At 39.2% G+C, this 16567-nt stretch overlaps 2 protein-coding genes across 6 annotated transcripts in view; both read right to left on the bottom strand.

Annotated features, from left to right (window-relative positions):
* Positions 1-13197: 13197 nt before the first annotated feature.
* On the bottom strand, positions 13198-13927 carry FGFBP2 (fibroblast growth factor binding protein 2). Its single transcript, XM_073342466.1, has one exon. The coding sequence runs from the start codon at positions 13861-13863 to the stop codon at positions 13198-13200; it is 666 nt and encodes a 221-aa protein (XP_073198567.1). The 5' UTR covers positions 13864-13927.
* Positions 13928-14944: 1017 nt separating this feature from the next.
* The window catches only part of PROM1 (prominin 1), a 93159-nt gene continuing 91536 nt past the window's right edge, over positions 14945-16567 (bottom strand). For all 5 annotated transcript variants that reach the window (XM_073342457.1, XM_073342460.1, XM_073342458.1 and 2 more), the window contains one exon: positions 14945-16353. The gene's annotated coding sequence lies outside the window, so the exon portion shown is untranslated. The remainder of the gene's footprint in view (positions 16354-16567) is intronic.

Genomic DNA, 16567 nt, shown 5'->3' with positions numbered 1-16567 from the left:
AGTTAGAAATGCTCCATGGTCAGCATTCTAAATGATTGCCCAAATATCTAATGATATTAGCATGAATATCTGACCTCTCTCTATAGCCGTGAGCACAACCAATTCCAAGTCATTGGTCTGAAGCTAGATAGGAAAGGATACAGATGAAGATCAGTGCTGCTGGGTTTGTTGGCCTGCCAATAACGCCTCAAGAAATTTCCAAATATTATATTAAGGATACGCAAGACTGTGGAAGAAGTTATGGTTTCTTGAGCCTGGGCTGGGCCAGCCCATGTTCAAATGGTAAACTTGTCCTCCCTTAGCAAGGCATTAATGATCTTCAGATGCAATTGTCCCAGGCACTCCCCACTGGTTTTTGACCAACCAGTAGAGCAAGAATGCATTTCATATGCAGTGGAAATGACTTTTCCCTATCACTTCCACAGTGTCTACCTGTGTGCTAGACCTCAGCACAGCCAGGGACAGTGATGGAATTAACTCTTCCTGCTCTGATCCTACTTCCATTTGTCCTTAAGTTTTTCAGACATATTTATCCAAGTATGGTTTTTCTAAAGATAGTATTTTGCAACATCAAGGAGAGATGAGTTCCCAATTCTTGGCTGTTCTGGTGCTTTTTCATTTTGCTAAGAGCCTAGAGTTGGAGGAGCTGGCCTCTGGAGGACTCCCAACTGGAAGAGTGCAGCGCTTCCTGGCTCTACACCTCCCCTGCTGCTGTGGCCAGAACATCTTGCAGTCTAGCAATACCCTGATGATTGCTGTAATTTAGTCCAGGGACCAGACTAATGCCCAGACAGTCCCAGGATTGGAGTAGTAAAAAGGGTTCTAAAGATGAGCAAAATTACTCAGTGGCCTCTCAAAATATTTTTTAAACGCTCATTTATTATAAACTTGCTAGATACAGACAAGAATTACTGTGAAAGGCAAGAGCGATTTAATCCTTTGATCCCTGCTCCTGGCTTCACATGTACATTTTAGAAATAGGTGCATACTGTACAGTCACAGACAGTATTGTTTCTTGGCTTTCCCTATAACTCTTCTGTCAGCCCATCAGTACTTACTCTGTTTCTCTAACCATCCCAGAAATACTAACTCCTCAATGTTTGTACAACGGTTTGAAAATGTAAAACACAAAGTAGGTCTTAAGTTTTATTATTACTTATATCCAGTCCTTATCAGCTAGTTTTGATACTTCAACATATCTAAAGTAATGAAGGAGACTACAGGAAAAGGATCAAAGGGTAAACGGTTTAATTAAATATAAACACCACTAACCCGAGAAAACACTGTTACATTCAGATACATGAATTACAGTAATCTATATTCTAGCACACAGAAGAGTTTGTATTCATTGGGCATACTGTATATATCCAGCTCTGCTTTGCACCATGACAGATTTACTGTAGGAAGAAAGCATTAATGAGATGGAGAGAGAGAGAGAGAGAACTGCACCAGATGAACACATCCTTATACTTAAAAAAATAAAATTATAGGCAGCAGGACCTGGGGAAAAAAACAGTGCTTGCGGTGCAGAATTCCTTTCTCATTTCTAATGTGCACAATCTGTTGATTATACTATTGGCAGGGTTCTGAATTCATTTTATTTTTTAAGATTTCCACACTATGGAAGAACAGCACAGGCACAATCAGAAGTTAAGTACTGTAGCCCTTCATCTGTTCATCCTAAAACAGAAATGGAAGGAGGTTTTGTGGCTAAAGACTAAGAGTGAGGAGACAGGAATTGTCAGACTGGATCAGACTAAGTTCCACGTAGTCCAGGACAAGGGGGATCCAGTGGACATAGTGTACTTAGATTTCCAGAAAGCCTTTGACAAGGTCCCTCACCAAAGGCTCTTACGTAAATTAAGTTGCCATGGGATAAGAGGGAAGATCCTTTCATGGATTGAGAACTGGTTAAAACACAGGGAGCAAAGGATAGGAATAAATGGTAAATTTTCAGAATGGAGAGGGGTAAATAGTGGTGTTCCCCAAGGGTCAGTCCTAGGACCAATCCTATTCAACTTATTCATAAATGATCTGGAGAAAGGGGTAAACAGTGAGGTGGCAAAGTTTGCAGATGATACTAAACTGCTCAAGATACTTAAGACCAAAGCAGACTGTGAAGAACTTCAAAAAGATCTCACAAAACTAAGTGATTGGGCAACAAAATGGCAAATGAAATTTAATGTGGATAAATGTAAAGTAATGCACATTGGAAAAAATAATCCCAACTATACATACAATATGATGGGGGCTAATTTACCTATGACTAATCAGGAAAGAGATCTTGGAGTCATCGTGGAGAGTTCTCTGAAGACATCCACGCAGTGTGCAGCAGCAGTCAAAAAAGCAAACAGGATGTTAGGAATCATTAAAAAAGGGATAGAGAATAAAATGGAGAATATTTTATTGCTCTTATATAAATCCATGGTGCTCCCACATCTTGAATACTGCATACAGATGTGGTCTCATCTCAAAAAAGATATATTGGCATTAGAAAAGGTTCAGAGAAGGGCAACTAAAATGATTAGGGGTTTGGAATGGATCCCATATGAGGAGAGATTGACGAGGCCAGGACTTTTCAGCTTGGAAAAGAGGAGACTAATGGGGGATATGATAGAGGTCTATAAAATCATGAGTGGTGTAGAGAAAGTGAATAAGGAAAAGTTATTTACTTGTTCCCATAATATAAGAACTAGGGGCCATCAAATGAAATGAATGGGCAGCAGGTTTAAAACAAATAAAAGGAAGCTCTTCTTCACACAGAGCACAGTCAACCTGTGGAACTCCTTGCCCGAGGAGGTTGTGAAGGCTAGGACTATAACAGGGTTTAAGAGAGAACTGGATAAATTCATGGAGATTAAAGTCCATTAATGGCTATTAGCCAGATGGGTAAGGAATGGTGTTCCTAGCCTCTGTTTGTCAGAGGGTGGAGATGGATGACAGGAGAGAGATCACTTGATCATTACCTGTTAGGTTCACTCCCTCTGGGGCACCTGGCATTGGCCACTGTTGGTAGACAGGATACTGGTCTGGATAGACCTTTGGTCTGACCCAGTATGGCCATTCTTATGTTCTTACTTCTTCCCCATAACATTTACTATCCTGTCCCTGATGGTAGCCAGTATCAGATGGCTCAGAAGAAGATGCAAGAACCCCACAGTATGCAGATATGAAATAATCTGCCCCTCACATAGGTCTAATACTGGTCTCCATATCAGATCCTATTCCTAGCTCTGCCAGAGAGACCATGGGTAAAATCCTAGTACCACAGAAGTCATTGGTAAAAATCCCATGGATTTTAACAGGGCCAGGGTTACATCCCCATGTGGTTTTGGTTGTCACTTAGAGCCATGTTTCAAAACATGGTCTCCATTGGAGAGCCTGCAAACAGATGCTCATGCATTTTTTCCAGCACAACTCTCTGCACATAGAGGCGATGGATTCTGCTTGAGTGACTTTTGTTTGTCCAGATTTGTTTGGATATGCAAGTTCTGTCACCAGTGTGTATTAGTGAGAGAATCTTTCAGATGACAGTGGTCCAAAATGTTCATGCAAATATTTCATGTACTTAAATACAAGCCTAGCTGAGGTCCGTTTAAAAATGTGGCTCTTAAATTTCTTTGTACTTGATTCCTAATCTTTACAATGTGGATAATATTCACCTATCTCATAGGGGTATTAAAAAGCAAAATTAATTACTGTTTATAAAATGCTTTGAAATATGCAAATACTATAGGAGTATAAGGTATTATTATTAAAGGCAATTTCCACAACTGAGAAATACTACTATCATTGAGGTTTGTCCTATTAAAATTATTCTCTTACCCTCTTTTGGAACTACAACTAAAAGTAATGTGCTCACAACAAAGCTACTTTCACAAAACAAAATAATATTAAATTGTGTTTCTCCAGATATAAACAGCAACAATGTACTTTCTCTCTGAATAACTTTTGCATTATACTAAAATAAACAACAAAGGATGAACAAATACAAAATCAGTTACCTGATTTCCTTACTGGGGCCAACCTCTTCCCCTACCTGAAATATTTAGTGTGTGCCACTCTTCCTGCAAATACTGGAGGTAGAGCAATCTTGCCCATTGGTTTCTGTGCTGGACCACCCCCTTCTGCCCTCATGATAGATGTGTTCCTCCAAAGCTGTACAGAGACAGTGAATTCTTATTAGAAGTTTAAACATAAAGTTATAACAGTAATGCATAAGCCAGATGTATTTAACTATATACACACACCAGGTGATAGCTTTGCAGATTTATTTTGTAGTAGCTGTCCACCCTTCTGCTCAGGAGGCTGCCAGAGAATGCGGTGACTGGGTGGCAGCCATTTGTCAGCAGCTTCTTATGCGATGGTGATAACAGCAGCATAAGCAACTCCAGACAAACATATTTCATAGATTCAAGGCCAGAAGGGACCATTGTGACCTAGTCAGACCTCCTGTATAACACAGGCCTTAGAACTTCCCCAGAATAATTTCCAGAGCAGATCTTTTAGAAAAACATCCAATCTTGATTTTAAAATCATCAGTGATGGAGAATCCACGACCCTTAGTAAATTGTTCTAATGGCTAATTACTGTCACTGTCAAAAATGTATGCCTTATTTCCAACCTGAATTTATCTAGCTATAGCTTCCAGCCATTGGATCACATTATATGCTTCTCTGCGAGATTCAAGAGCCTATTATTAAATGTTTGGTCCCCATGTAGATACTTATAGGCCGACAAGAGGCTAGGAGGGCATCTAGGAGGATGCTGAGGCAGATTCTGGCAGCTGAGAAGATGAATCGGAGGACGCTGTGGTAGCTGTGCCAGGTCTGACAACCACAGCCATCTTAGTCCTTTTAGGGTGTCAAGAATGACTGTTTTCCTCCTTTTTGATCTTCTGAATCACTCTTCATAGTAACAGCAGAGGAAGGAAAGTTTGGAGAGGTTGATTTAGCCATCTGTGAGCCAGAACATCCATTCCCAGTGATGTCTGGTCTGCTTCCTGGATACTTAAGAAGTTGTGTTTTCACATGTTTAGTGGCTGTGAATAGATCTGCTTGGGAGTAGTCCAGCTCACTGACTACCAGCTGGAAACTTCCTGCTTCAGAGACACCCAGCGTGGTCTGTCAGTCTGCTGTGTGCTCCGTGTTGCTTTTATGTGGGTTGCCCTGGGGAGACTGAGTGATATTCTGACTAACAAAAGGTCTATATCACTTCAGCATTTACACATCAGCTTTCTGTGCCTCTGGAGGTAATTCACATTTTTGTGTTGTATCAAGATGTGCTTCTTCCATACGTGAGCCTGGAAGTCTTAGCATGACCAATCCTCTCTATAGGAAATGCGTGTTTTGAATCCTCGCTAACCTTGACCTCATTCCCTGTGTACTGTGGTATATCAAATGAGCTTCTCATCAATGGGCAGGAATTTGGGATCTGGACTGTGAAGAGAGGATTCTACTATTAGATATGGGCTTTCTATTTCCACCCAATGAGAGACTGTGTCACTCCAAAGGATATCCTCACTGGGCTTTGTATCTCATTAGAAATGGTTCCAGGCTCATAAGAACGATCCCTAATGCACCTGCACATGCTGTTTTCTCCATGGAACACTCTTCTATGCATAAAACTGGGAGACTCATTTGTGGTGGGTAAAATGGATGGATGAAACTGTGGCGATCAGCGCCTGGATATTGTTAAACCTTTTCCATCACAGGAAGACTCTGGCCTTCCTAGTGTCTCTTGACTCATAGGTGGAAAGTTATCTGAAAGGGGAAGAGGGATCTCTTCTTTAATCTTATCAGAAACCCATATGCCACCAGAAGCATGGAGAGTACCCACCATTATTACATGCATAGTACAAGAAGAATAGGGGAAAATCTCATAATTTACATGTTAATTTTTACTTGCAGCAGCAGTCACAAGTTGACATGCAGCCTTCCAAATCATAATGGACTAGCTTAGTTTGTGAGGTAGCCAGTCCTAAAAAGGCTTCTTTATTCTCTTTCTTGACTATAATCTTTGTAGGTCTAAAGGAATTGGAAATCTATTACAGCTTGACTACATACTGCAAGTAGTTTGTCAGACAAACTGTTTTAAAACATATTTCACCAAAAGGCTCTGGGCTTCATAATTCAAGCATCAGCCTCATTTCCTAGCTGCCTTATACATACAGTAGGGTAACTGTTCTGAAAAATCCATAATTGGCCTCTTGCCTAACACTTACCCAATAAACTTTGTATGTGCAAGCCGTGAAAAGTTTGACAATAGATTCTCGGCACAGCAAATTCTTGTCCACTAGATGACAATGGACCTTTTTGATGATACCTATCGTCTCCGCTGTGCTTTGTTCCTAGTACAGTTTGTAATTCAGCACACAACACATAAGTGCCACTTTGAAAATGTATTTGTGATGTCTGAAAAAGAACGGATGGGGCATGTTTGCTATATATTGGGGGTGGGGAGAGTAAATAACAAGAGATGTGGCCAAAAAGTTTCGCAGGATATATCCTATTTAACCCAAAGAAACATGGAAAAGCGGGGAAAAGCAACTGCATGACAGAGGCACGGCTACACTATAAAGTTTTGTCCATAGCTATGTTCATCAGGGGTGTGAAAAAAACCCACATTTGTTAGCCAACATAGCTATGCCAGCAACACCTCCAATGCAGATGCAGCTCTGCTAACAGAAGAGTGCTTCTGTTAGCATGGCTAATATTGTTCAGGGACGCAGTGTTACTATACTGGCAGAAAAACTCATGTCAGCATAAACACTGAATCTATACTTGGGAGCTATACTAGAATAGCTATATTGACACAGCCGGTGTAGCGCAGACTAGACCAGTGGGAAAGAAAACAGAAAGCAGCCGCAACTGGAGACCGAAAGGAACATTTTCCCCAACCCCCCTTTCTCACACTTAGTTTCAGGATATGTATTGTGGATGGAAAAATACCTTACTGGAAACGATAACATCAGTTGAAAAATTAGACATACAAAACCTAATCAGCAGAAAACGGCTGTGACTAAGAAGAACAAAATTAAATATTTCTCTCAAAAATCACCAGAGTGCACTATTGCATAGGCAAGCTAATTTAATGACTGCTTAATAGAAAAGCTTGAAGCAATAACATGTTATCTATACACTTGGGCTGCATTTTAGTCTGAGGGACCTAAGCACTGGCAGGGGCTAGCTTGAGAGTATGGATTGCCTCAGTTTTTGAATGCCCAATTTAAGACAGCCAAGACCTTATTTCCAGTGGTGCTCAGCACCTGAAAGCCTTGCTGACTTCACTAGGATGTGTAAATGCTCAGTGCCTCCTAACATCAGGCCCTGGTTGTGTCAAATTAGGCACCAAAATTGGAGGCATTCAAAATTAGGAGACTTTTAAAAACAGATATTAACACCCAAGATCGCATGAATGAGTCCATAGAACCACCCAGTATGGAACCACAGAGAAGTGAAATTGAGGAAAATCTTTCCCATACTCTATTCAGGTTAAAACAGCTGATCCAACAACAGTTCTTTGTGAATACACACAGACTGACAGAGGAATTCAATATTTAATAAGTGGAATCTTTAAACTCTCTCATATTTTCTCCGCTTCATTCTCAATTACGCGTGTAATACACGTATCCTTTCTGGGTATTTTGTTGGGCTTTTTAAAAATAGTTGGCATTTATTGAATGCTACACCTTTTCAAAACACTGCAAGTCTTAATGGCACTCACCCATGTAAGACTGTTACCAACCTCATTTTACAGATAAGGAGACACACAAAGGTCACATGGCTTGCCTGACAACTCTGAGTCCCTGGGAAAGCTATGTCTGGAACTCAGGTCTTCCTGGTTCCCAGCACTATCTTCAGTTGCCTGCCAAGAAAATAAAGAGACTGAATCTCCAATTGTGTAGATTTCCCTGTCTTGTGTGGGGACCAACAGGTTAACCTAAAGCAAACAAAGGAGGATTCATTCATTCACAGAGTGCTTGCAAACTGCACTGAACTTCTAGCAAATGGTTTTGAAATGCTCCTTTCATGAATGAATGGCACTTTTATACCAAAATAGTTTCATAACTGTGCATTTGCCGTTTTAAACACAAGCAATTAAATGGAAATTTAATTGATACAATTATAATGCTATTAGAGGAGAATGGAACATGACCAATTAACAGCCAATTTTATAATGTTTGAAAGCAAGATTGTAATAATTACCTGACTACTGTGTACACATACCATTGCCTAATGTAATCTAACTGATTGAAGGTGCCTACCCTCTGGTATCAAAATGCTCTCTGTTTTTCAGAATAAGGTGTTCAAATGTGTGTCATTGGTCCTATACTGTTTTACAGCACACAGATCATGTGGTAGGGGACTGTATTGTCCTCCCTCCTGTTCAATGTATACAGGGGGAGAGAAGGCTTAATAGCATTATGGTTTCTTTGGTGAGTTAATGATACCCAGCTTTCTTCCTAACCTCTCAGTGTAATGGAATGTTCTCACGGAGATTGGAATGTAGAATGAAGACACTAGCTGGCTAAGACTCCACCCAGAAGTGGTGGAGATACTGCTTAGAGAGAGAGAGGACAAGAAAGAAAACAGCCCCCACCCAAAAGAAAATTTCATCTGTCTCCCATTACAAGGTTCGTAGCCTGAGAGTCATCAACCCGCAGCTCCTTCTGGATAAGAGGGTAGTTACAATTCCCAAAAGTACTTATTAATTTGTATTTGGCAAGAACAAGTTGCATCCTCTTCTTGCTATGGCACATCTTGCTAGAGCTCTACATACCACCTTCACTTCAAAGCTAGACAACTGCATTGTGACCTATATGTGGCTATATCTTCAGATCAACTGGAAACTGTAGGCAGTGTGGAATTTGGAAGACTGCTTATTAAGCAGTGTTTCCACACAATGAGCACAATACACTTACAAGCTTCGCTGGCTGCATATTGATTTCTAGATGCAGTTTGCTTTGACCTATAAAGCTCTATATAGTTTGGGCTCCTAGCTCCTTGCAGGATACCCCCACACTCTCAAGATCAGATCCAAGTCATTGAAATTACTTGAAACTTCCATGGGCTTTGGATCATGTCCTCTGAGCATGATACCATGGCAGCTGCCATCAACAGAGGTACTCAAATTGAACATGCCCCCCTGCTTAATTGGGAGCATGCTAGCAGCAGGGTTGTCTCTGTGAAGGGCTCCTGGCTGCCAAGCGCACTTTCCCTCCTACTTCAACAGAAGCTAGGTTTGTTGACCCTTCAAGGCACTCTCCACTCATCTGTTTTTACTTAGACTTCTTCTGTGTGGAGTTGTTGAGGGTGGAGACAAAGGGATGGAGCTGTTGTGCCACAGGACAATTTTTAGTAGATGGGTCCTATCATCTTAATTTGTTTCATTTATTGTTAGAAGTTGGTGCTTTTACATAGCTGTATGAAGTTGAGAAAGCTCATACAAACAACAAAAATTCTATTAGAGAGCAGCTAATGTGGATTCTCCTGTAGCTCAGGTGGTAGCAGCTGGACCAGAACTCTATTCCACAGCTTATTTGAAGCTTCAAGTGGCCATCATGTCCAGCATAGGAATAACTGTGAAGTTTTAGGAAGCCAGAGGTTTCATACTGTGTCAAAAATAATGATAATTCCAACAAGAGTGTGCAGTCCTCTTTCATTTATAGCCTTTAGTTTTTATTGATTTGAAAGCTCAATTTTTATTTGGAGTCCTCTAACATTCAGTGATGTTTTGGCTGGCTGGGATCTGAAAGGCACACTATATGGAGTCCCCTCTGATTTCCACTTGCAGTTTCTTACTGGGATGACCACTTCCTGTTCCTCTTTCCCTCAACTCACACACTAGCATTATGGTGGCATCTAAGCTCCTCTCAGGATGTGCTTGCTCAGCTGACCCTCCCAGAGTAGTTGCCAATGCTCTTATGACCTGGACAGCAATCCATTTTCACTGCCCTGCACACTAACACTTCAGCTCTGCAGTTGGTCAGTGTCATATTTACGCAGGAAGAAAGCTTCTGGAGAATGTGCCTATAGCCATTAAGTCTGCAAGCTAAAGTAAAGTTTTGTGCTGTTCAAAGGGAAGGATGCCTGCCTTGCTAAAGAAAACACACTAACGTTTACTTTGCAGGTAGCAGGAACTTGGGGGGGGGGGGGGGGAGAGGGGGAGGCGAGGGGGGGCAGAATTCAAGTTGCAAAGCTATTTTATATATATATATATATATATATATATATATATACACACACACACACATATACATACACACACACACACATATACATACACACACTCATACACATTTTTAAAGACCACTTGTGGAAAGTGTTGGCATTCCCAGACTGCCATTCCTTTCAGAGTAACTTTTCCCTGATGTCCCGCTATTTAAAATTGACAACTTTCAATTCACTCAAGTTCTTCTGCTCCTTTTCCTGGGCCTCATTTCTCAAGCCTTCCACCCACCCTGTACCTCCACATTTGCATATTTTCACATACAGAATCACTCATGTCAAACACCTTGCTTGTTGGAAAATTCAAACATATTCCTGGAATAGTTCTGTTATGTCTAAATATGACTTGAGAAGAAATGGAAGCTATTCTAGGAAGTAAATATTGTTCTCGAGTATGAGCAGCCATGTGCAGTCTCCAAGAAAAGTTTTACAGTATGATAAACACACTGGAACCTGATTCTCTCTAAAAGATCATGTTTTGTTTCTTACCAGAATTTACTTACATATTTATAAGTCTATTCCCCTAAAAGATTGCTTTGTATGGTGCCCAAAGACCAGAGTAATAGGCATGATAAAACAGTTTGAGAATTGGATATAAAACTGCATTCACCTCTCCCCATGTTTGGAGGTACCTATCAGGATTCCCCCACAGGAAGCAGAAAGCTAGGATAGATAACTGAAATTACTGGTGATAGTTACAATGTTAACTTTAAAACAGAGATCAAATTTAAGCTTCCTTAAGCACCTGTTTTATCAGCATTTAGACCTGGCACATGCATTTACATTAAGCTATTTGGCAAATGTTTCCCTCCCTTCTGTGTACTTGCTACTGTACTAATCCTGTACTATTAAAGATTCTCTCTCAATTTTGTCACTTGTTTTTCTTTCTCCAAAACTCTCTCCTAGTTAGCATTTCAGTATAAGACACATCTGTGAGTAAAGTTGCACAAGATGCTAAATACTTGCAGAATCAGGGTATGAAACAAACCTTATCAGTTTTTCCAGTTACGTGTCTTAGGGCAAAGTGGGGTAACTTGTTACAACTATTTCAGAGGACTAATAATAATGTTTTGTAAACTCCAATAGCCTAAAACGAAGACAAGTTAATCCTTTCAGCATTTGGCTGGGTTTTTGACATTGATGTTCGTGTGGAAGTAATGTGTAATTTTGCAAGTGCACAGATCTGTAAGTTTGCAAGAAGCTGAATATTCTATTCTCCCTTTCCAAATCCTTCCTGCAAGTACCAGCATTTGGAGTCAAGAACAAGTGAAGATTATTCATTACATGTTTGTAATAGCGATGAATTTTAAAAAAAGCATCATTCTGTGGGCTGCCTCTGTTTTATACTCTATTTTGGACTGTATATTTATACTGTAATTTTTCCATTCAGTTTTTGCAGCTGAAGTTTCTCAGTATCACAGCATGGACAAGCACTTGCCACTTCATTCTGAGATCTGTGGTTTCCTTCTCCCCTGATATGCTACCCCAGTCCCTTAGACTCTGGCACTGGCATTATGTAAATCACTGTTTGGACACACAGGTCCTTATATTTAAGATTGCAGCAAAACACACAAGGATATTTTCAAAAACCATTCTTTTATTGGTTGCATAAACTGGAGCATTATTTACAGCTTTCATCTTTCTATAAATGCTCATTAAAATAAAGTTGCACAAATAGTAAAATGTAGCAAAGTTCAGCCTTTTAAAAAAGTTAACCTGACATCTCAGATTAAATGCAGTCATGTTCCTATATATTATAACTATATTTAGAAGAATCAAAGAATTTATATAGGAGAGTTTATCTTAATAATTTCAGTACAATCAGTCCAATTTCATGCATCTTTGGTGACTGTCTTGAAAATTTGCTAAAATGGTTTAATTTTAGAAGTGCAAAGGAAAAAAGTAATTACAAGATTTATAGCTCTGGTCCCATTTTGAAACTAAAACTTTAGTCTAAAAAAGGATATTAAACTCCAGTAGGGAACTCTCTTCAGCTGTAAGAAATTTATTCTGCAAAATAAAAAAGAAAATAAAAATTAGTCATTTAGCAATTTGCCTTCTTAAGCACCCTTGGAATCTTCCGCAGTCTAAGCGTGCCTAAAACTAACTTTCTGGCTCACACAGTACACATTTCCATTCCTGTGGAAAGTTTGTCAGGTTTTGTAGCCAGCTGTTGTTAGTCTCAGAGATAAAATGTAAGTGGGAACAACTCCGATTACTTCTGTGAAGGCTTTGTCTTTATGCCCAAACTATAGCAGCAAAGATTTAGCATGTGATCGCCTCTCATTTCCACAAGAAATATTCAAATAATTGTCTGTTTTGGTTTATGTATGTAAATTAAGTAACTTTTCAAAACTCCATAAAATAGTTTAAAAGTTAATTAAATATTAGCGCGTAGTTTTGCTTAACAACCCTAGTGTTCTCAGAATCTGCATGTCTTTCTAAATTGTGCTTTTAGATGAATGCAATACATTAAAAAAATGATGACATCTCATTAGTTTAAATCAAAGCAGCATGCATTTGGGGCGAAAAATAAATCCAGTTTATACAAGTGGAATTGATGAGCTGCTGGGTTAAGAATTGTATCACACACAGAAGTGTACTGGAAAGTAATTCTGAAAATAGTACTATTTATTATTAACTAAGATAGCAGGCACTACATTTTAATTCTTACTAAAGGCCCAATCTTGAGGGGTACTAAGGTCCCCTGACTCCTACCGACTACAAATGGGAGATTACACTGTTCAACATCTCATAGGATTAGGCACTAGGTCACTTAACCGTCAACAAGTTTAAATCTTCAAGGTGAACAAATTCTTCCTATCTGACAGTTTCTGAATTCATTACACAGTATACAATCCTTATCTACATTCTTTAGAGAGCCCTAAGCTTAATTTAAAAAAACAATGTGAAGAGATTCTGTTTTGGTTGTATATTATTGAAGAGGGAGCTTTACCTGAAGCAATTCTTAACCTTTAAAGATGCTGATGATGTAGGAGCAGAAAGCGTGCAGTGATTCCCAGCAATGCTCTCGTGCCAACTTCATTACTTCAGTATCATTTTCAGACCCTTGTCCATGCTGTGTTGGTTTTACAAGAGGTTGTGTAGATGGTTTAGGTCTCCCTGCTTTTTTGGCAGAGCTTTTCCCTGCCTGGGTTTCTTTAACTTGCTTTAAAGAAGCTGAGGGTTTCTGGATTGATTTCCCCTGATTGGCTGTATCTGCTTGCTGGCTAGGATTCTGGTTTGGCTTCATGCTGGAAGCTACTTGCTTCATGTGAGCATCTGTGGGAGCCTTTTGGCACATGTTGGGCTTCAGCACTAGGGTGGACTGGCAAGCGTTTGGGAGTTTTCTAAGTTCAAGGGCAATCTGGTTCCAATAAACCTTTGGGTTGTTATTGAAAGGACGACAAATTGATGGTTTGCCAGTATATTCACACCAGTAAGACTTGCCTTGGTTTTTGCATTCAATTCTGAGTTTCATTTCCCCATTACCACTCATGTTCATTGTGCAAGCATCTTTGACTTTAGTCTGAAAATGGATTTCTTCACCATTGCTCCTTTTCTTTTGTGTCTGTTTCTGTCCCAACCCTCCCATGCAACAGAACATCATTAGAAGAAGGATGACAGTCTTCATGGTGAAACACAGAATAAGATCCTGAAGCAACTCAGTCCAAAAAAGCAAAAGAAACAGGCAACTGTCTGCTCACAATTTAAAGGTTTTGTGCACAAAGAAGTCTCTCTCTCGAGGTGGCTTGTAATTTTTTTTTTTTAAATAAACCACCCTAGTGTAAGCATATGCCCATAATTTATAGCTTAGGGGAATGTCAAATAACCTGTGAACTCCCAAGAAGGTAACAAGACACGTCTTGCAGCTAAATAGAGCACGATAGTTGTATAACTGAAAAGCACATTCCTACCCAAAATGCACACGTCACCTTTGATTTTAACAGATATTTTCCACTCTCCAGCTATTTTATAGCTGTCTTTATGCCAGATATTGTATGACCACATGGAAGTAATCAGAAGAAGGTCAGCCAAATCAAACCTATGAGGATTTGTCCAGAAGATTAAAATAATTCAATTAATAAAAATGGATTTGTGGTACCCTTATGTTTTTTGTGGATGTGCACTGGCAAGCATGTCATTTTTATATATTGTGCCAATACTGGAAACATGGAATTCTGTGGCAAATCAACAGCACATTCCTTAACTAAGGAAAGAGTTTAGGACACACTGGGTATGTCTAAAGAGCAAAGAAAAACCCATGGCTGGCCCATGCCAGTTGACTTGGGCTGCTTCATTGCTGTGTCGACTCAGGCTGGAGGGCGAGTTTTGGGACCCTCCCACCTCTCAGGATCCCTGAGCCCAGAAGTTTACACAATAATGAAACAGCCCTGCAGCCCAAGTCAGCAGGCATGGGCCAGCAATGGGATTTTCTTTGCTGTGTAGACATTCCCAGTGTGGCCTGGGGGTTTATGAGCTTCCCCACACAGGTTTATCAAGGTAATCTAATCCCTCTCATTCTATTTCTGGGTTTCTCATCTTGCTTGGAGCCAATCTTGGCAATGAAGTCCAACAGTACATCAGTTTTTGTAAGGAGGACAAAATCCATTTCCCAATGTGATCTCAGTCCACATCTTAACCCAGTGTGTCTCCTACACCTCTCAAACACACTTAAAATGAAATAAAATAGTTATTTATGAATCAAATACAGATTACTTAACCAAGTTTTTGTTTATTTAAATGGACTGGGAAAATTTTCTCAAATGAAAAATAAACTCTTTAAATTCTACAATTCTGAACATATATACAACCACACACACACACACACGCGCTACATATTGTCACACAGAAATATTTCCATTTCTGACCAAAGAGTGAAAAAACTTACATTATTCCAGATAAAACTGGTATTGCTGTTCAGTTTTGTTTTATGTTTTCAAAGGTTTTTGGAACTACCCTTATTTTAAGCCAAATTAACCTTTTTGAAAACATAGTTAATACTGGTATATAATCAGTTTTCTCTTCAGTTCAAGATACCCAATTCTTCCATCTTTCCTACCCCCTGTGCTTTATTTTTGTAGTGTAGACCTTTACAGCCCATTAAGTGGATTTATGATGTCATATAATCCAGCAACACAACTGACATGTCTAAATTCAAGGCAATACCCTAAACTACAGTGATGTAAAACAACCTTCTAAAAGTGTTCAAATTCCTATGTAGAAAGTTTAATTTAAATAGGCAGTGATTATATTTTTGCTAACTAATTTTTAAAGAACCACTGACATTTATTAGGAACTTGGTCTGGAGATGAAGTATTCTAAAAATTACCAATTTTTTGACATCTCTCAGTCTAATTAGAGTATTACTCAAACTCCAGGGAGCTCCATACTCTGCCACATACACAAAAGTTGTAATTTTAAATGAGTCTCTCTGCAAATACCCTTTCAGGTCTAATACTTAAAAATCATCACGTATTAAATAACTCAAAGAGAGGGAGAAAAATCTTCAACTGAATTAATTTTTCAGAGACAGGAGATAATGCATATCCCGTACATTTAAAGTTCAGTCCAAAGTGGTCGTCCAAGAGCACCAGAAGTCAACACTGAACATGCTGATAAATTCATCTGTGAAGTACATTATACAATATCAAAAATTTTGCTAAAACACTTTTAAGCTTTAAGAAAATGTATATACAAAGGACTCTGTATACAAAATGTATTCTTTATGCAAATGTGTATATACTATATTTAACACATTCCCAACAAAATGGTAAGGTAAGAACTTGAGTAATCATGGCAGGGTAGTCAAGCAAAATCTGTGTAAGCCACATTAGTATACATATTGTGATGTGAAATAGAAACCTCAGTGTAAAAAAAGTAAAAAACAGAAACCACTTTAGTTCAAGTCTTAAACAGCAGTGAAGAAGAGGAAGGGCTCTGGTATTTTGTACAATAGTTAATGGCATAACATTAAACACTGTTTTCTTGATTCAAGACTGATTTACTGTACAAGCCACATAGAACAAGTGGCATGGGATTTGGATGGTGAAGTCAGATCCCAGTGTGGTTGGAAGAATTTCATGTTTTCCTGTAGAAGAATCTTGAGCCTCATTTCTATAGGCTGAAAATAGATCACAAGAAAAAAAAATCAATAAAAAATTGATTAAGGTAGCAACAAAATTCAGATAGAATACTATACATTCATGGTCTTCATGTGAAAGTCATGGATGTGTCAAGAGATAAACTTTACCCTACCTACAATCACGTGTGTACAAGCATGTGTTTTTACATTTTAAGAAGCAGATTTCAAAATGGGAGGATGTGCTAGGTAGATT

The sequence above is a fragment of the Lepidochelys kempii genome, chromosome 4, assembly GCF_965140265.1.
Source record: "Lepidochelys kempii isolate rLepKem1 chromosome 4, rLepKem1.hap2, whole genome shotgun sequence".
Lineage (NCBI taxonomy): Eukaryota > Metazoa > Chordata > Testudines > Cheloniidae > Lepidochelys > Lepidochelys kempii.
Note: the sequence above shows the minus strand (reverse complement) of the source record. Positions and strands in the feature narration are given on the sequence as shown.

Coding starts and splice junctions, on each gene's coding strand:
- FGFBP2 (XM_073342466.1), bottom strand. CDS start 13,863: ATGAAGACTGTCATCCTTCTTCTAATGATGTTCTGTTGCATGGGAGGG.